The 2,933-nt window shown below is 41.7% G+C and overlaps 1 protein-coding gene across 1 annotated transcript in view; it reads left to right on the top strand.

Moving 5' to 3' along the window:
• The window catches only part of Ccdc146 (coiled-coil domain containing 146), a 115,025-nt gene that overhangs the window by 83,813 nt on the left and 28,279 nt on the right, over positions 1–2,933 (top strand). Inside the window, exons 6-7 of the mRNA XM_021191084.1 lie at positions 701–877; positions 2,440–2,513. Coding sequence (XP_021046743.1) covers positions 701–877; positions 2,440–2,513 — 251 coding nt within the window. The remainder of the gene's footprint in view (positions 1–700; positions 878–2,439; positions 2,514–2,933) is intronic.

Below are 2,933 nucleotides of genomic sequence, written 5' to 3'. Positions count from 1 at the left end.
GGGAAGGGGGAGGGGGGAGAGAGGGGAGAAGAAAAGAGAATAGAATTTTAGTTACAGATTTAGGTAATTTATTTTAACTCCTTCCAGCAGTACATAGGAACCTCAAAGAAAACTCAGAGCAGGCTAATCAATCTATCCACTTGGCTACTATTAGCAGATAGCCCTTCTGAATATAAGAAGTCAAGCCCACTCCAGATAATAAGGCAGAGGAAGCCGAGTGCCTATGAGCCTGGTGGAGGATGCTGAGGGAGCGCATGCGCAGAGGTAGTGTCGGTAAACACGGGTGCTACTGTGGGAGATTCGAGCCTCCTCACAGTTAGCTGCTGTGTATGACTCAGGCTAACCACAAGACAGATATTCATATTATTTGCTTTTGACTTTGTCAAATCTCAAAGCTACGAGGAAACAGAATGTACATTCTCACAGTACTTTTTAGTATGAAATAAAAATTAACACAGAAAACATTTAAAATATGAAGCACTCAATTTTAAAAAGTACTTCAAAACCATCGCATGCTTAGTTAACATGGTGTAATTGCATGCTGTGGGTGAAGGTATTCAAGTTCCCCTGAACTCCCTGGGAACATGTTTTCTTAGAACATGCCCAGTGGATACGGTGGATGGGATTGATTGTAGTCCCATTTTAGGTGGATGAGCATTCACCTGGACTGTCTAACTGGCCATTGTCATGACTCTTAAAGGAAATAGAGAAGAAGACAAAACTCCTGAAGGAAAGCACTGAAGAACTGCGCAAGGAGGTGCTCCAGAAGAGACTGGAGATCAAAAGCTTGCGGGAAGATGTGGTGTTCAAGCAGAAGCAATTAGTGAAGGAGCAGAAGGAGCTAGAGGAACTGATGGAATATCAGGTTGGCTTGAAGGTATGCTTGTCGACAATCCGTGAATGTTTAAACGTGGTGCCTATGTGGATATAAAATCATGGGGATGGAGAGTAGCCACTCTATGTGACCAAAAGAGCTGTCACGCAAACTCAAAGGACTCTTTGTCAAATGCAACTTAAATTTTGAGCATTCACAAAGGGCATGAGGGTGTTTTATCAGAAAAGACATGTGAAAGCTCACAAATACTGTTGTAATTTGCAGGCCTAGACTTGGCAAATGGTCTGCCCACATTTGCAGCGAGGGTCACAAACACACACCATTTCTTGAAAGTCAGAGAGTGTCCATCCCTCTGGTATCTGTTTGTATTGACTTATACTTGTATGCTTGATCCCACTCTTCCTTTTACTGTAAAAGTGACTAGGAGCATATATTAATGTTTTAGGAAGTAATTAATTGCAAATTAATTTTATTTTGAAAAATGTATAATAATTCTTGAAACAATTTAAGGAACCTAGAGTTATTTAAAGAACAACTCCCAAAACTCATTGGCCTAGAAAATACTCATGATTGGCTCTGACCTTTTCCCCTAAGACCTTAGGGCAGTCAATTTACCACACACCCTTCTTATCTGGGGGTATAGGAACTAAGAAGAGACCCCTTTGCCAAGAACCCAGGGAGCTTCAGCTTCCAGTGCATCGCATCTAAGAATCTCTTCCAAGGGCTTGTACCTAAGTTAGCAGTTGTAGCTTTTTACTTGAAGAGGGGCTTCAAATTGCCAAACTTCAGCCCTGTAAAGCCTGGATCTGCTCCAGATTAAGCAGGATACCACGGAGAAGCACTTCACCCTGTCAGTGCTGTGTGGTATTTAGTTCTCACACTCACGTGTGGTTCCAGAGCTCAAAATCTCCTGAGCATCTCAGATAAGAAGGGTCTCTTTCATTGCCCCTAATGGAATGCCTACAGTGAACTTTCCACTCATGCATACAGTTTGCAGATCATGAAGGGCCACAGGATTAGCTTCCAACCTTGGCCCTGCACGTATGACCTGTGTAACTGTAGGCCATGTGTTTGGTTTCTTTTGTTGTTGGTTTTTGTTTTTCTTGTCTCCTTTCACAGTCTGAGGCAGGGCTCCCTGGAAGCAGTATCTAAGACCCTTAAATGTAGGAGGAATCTATGGGATTCACAGCAGGGTGGGATAGAGCTAAAAAAGATGGGCTAGATACTGTTTCTGCTATAGAACTCTAGTCTTGGCCTGGCACCAGAAAGAACCCTAGATCTTTAACTGAACCACAGAGGCCCAAGCCAAGGACCATGTGGTACTCTCACTACATCAGCTGGCCACAGCCTCCTCCATACTTCCTTCACCTCTCTCACATGAGGGAAGAGGGAATCTTAGGGGGGCACCTGTAGCTGTCCTATTCTGTCAACTGCTTTTTTAGATAGTAACAACTATAATGACCTTATAAGGCCAGTGTGAATATTGGAGGAAACAAAGTGTACAGGGTAGATGGTAAGAATTCTACAAAATTTAATTTTTTCTCTCATTTAATTTGCTTGCTTAATTGACTACACAACTTACCATGATTGTATTTCTTTACCAGGATGACGTGGTCCACCATCAAAGTATTCCTGTACAAATTACAAAGGAGATAGAAAAAATGACACGCAAAAAAGTGTATGATTTAATATTTTTATTCTAAATCCCTCCTAGGCTACCTCTCCCAAATAATGTATGTATATGTTATAATATTTACAAGTTATAATGATGAAAATACCTGATCTTGGTCCCATGTGGGCTCTATGATTCATGTTCTTTAAAAGAAACTAATACAGCAAATGATAATAATTCTATTTCAGCTTATAAATTCTGTTTCTATGGAGACCTCTAATGTCTTCATCAAGGCTGGGGATTAACCATTTGAATTTAGACTTTCATGGTCCCAAATGATGCTCAGGCAACTGCAGCCCAAATGATGGCAACTCCTCCCTTTGCATAGATTCACCCTCAGACAACCAGAGTAGACTTGGGTGTGGCCTCAGACAACCAGAGTAGACTTGGATGTGACCTCAGACAACCAGAGTAGACTTGGGTGTG

Source organism: Mus pahari, chromosome 2 (assembly GCF_900095145.1).
Source record: "Mus pahari chromosome 2, PAHARI_EIJ_v1.1, whole genome shotgun sequence".
Classification (NCBI taxonomy): domain Eukaryota; kingdom Metazoa; phylum Chordata; class Mammalia; order Rodentia; family Muridae; genus Mus; species Mus pahari.
The sequence above is the reverse complement of the archived record's forward strand: the minus strand, read 5'-3'. Positions and strand labels throughout refer to the sequence as shown.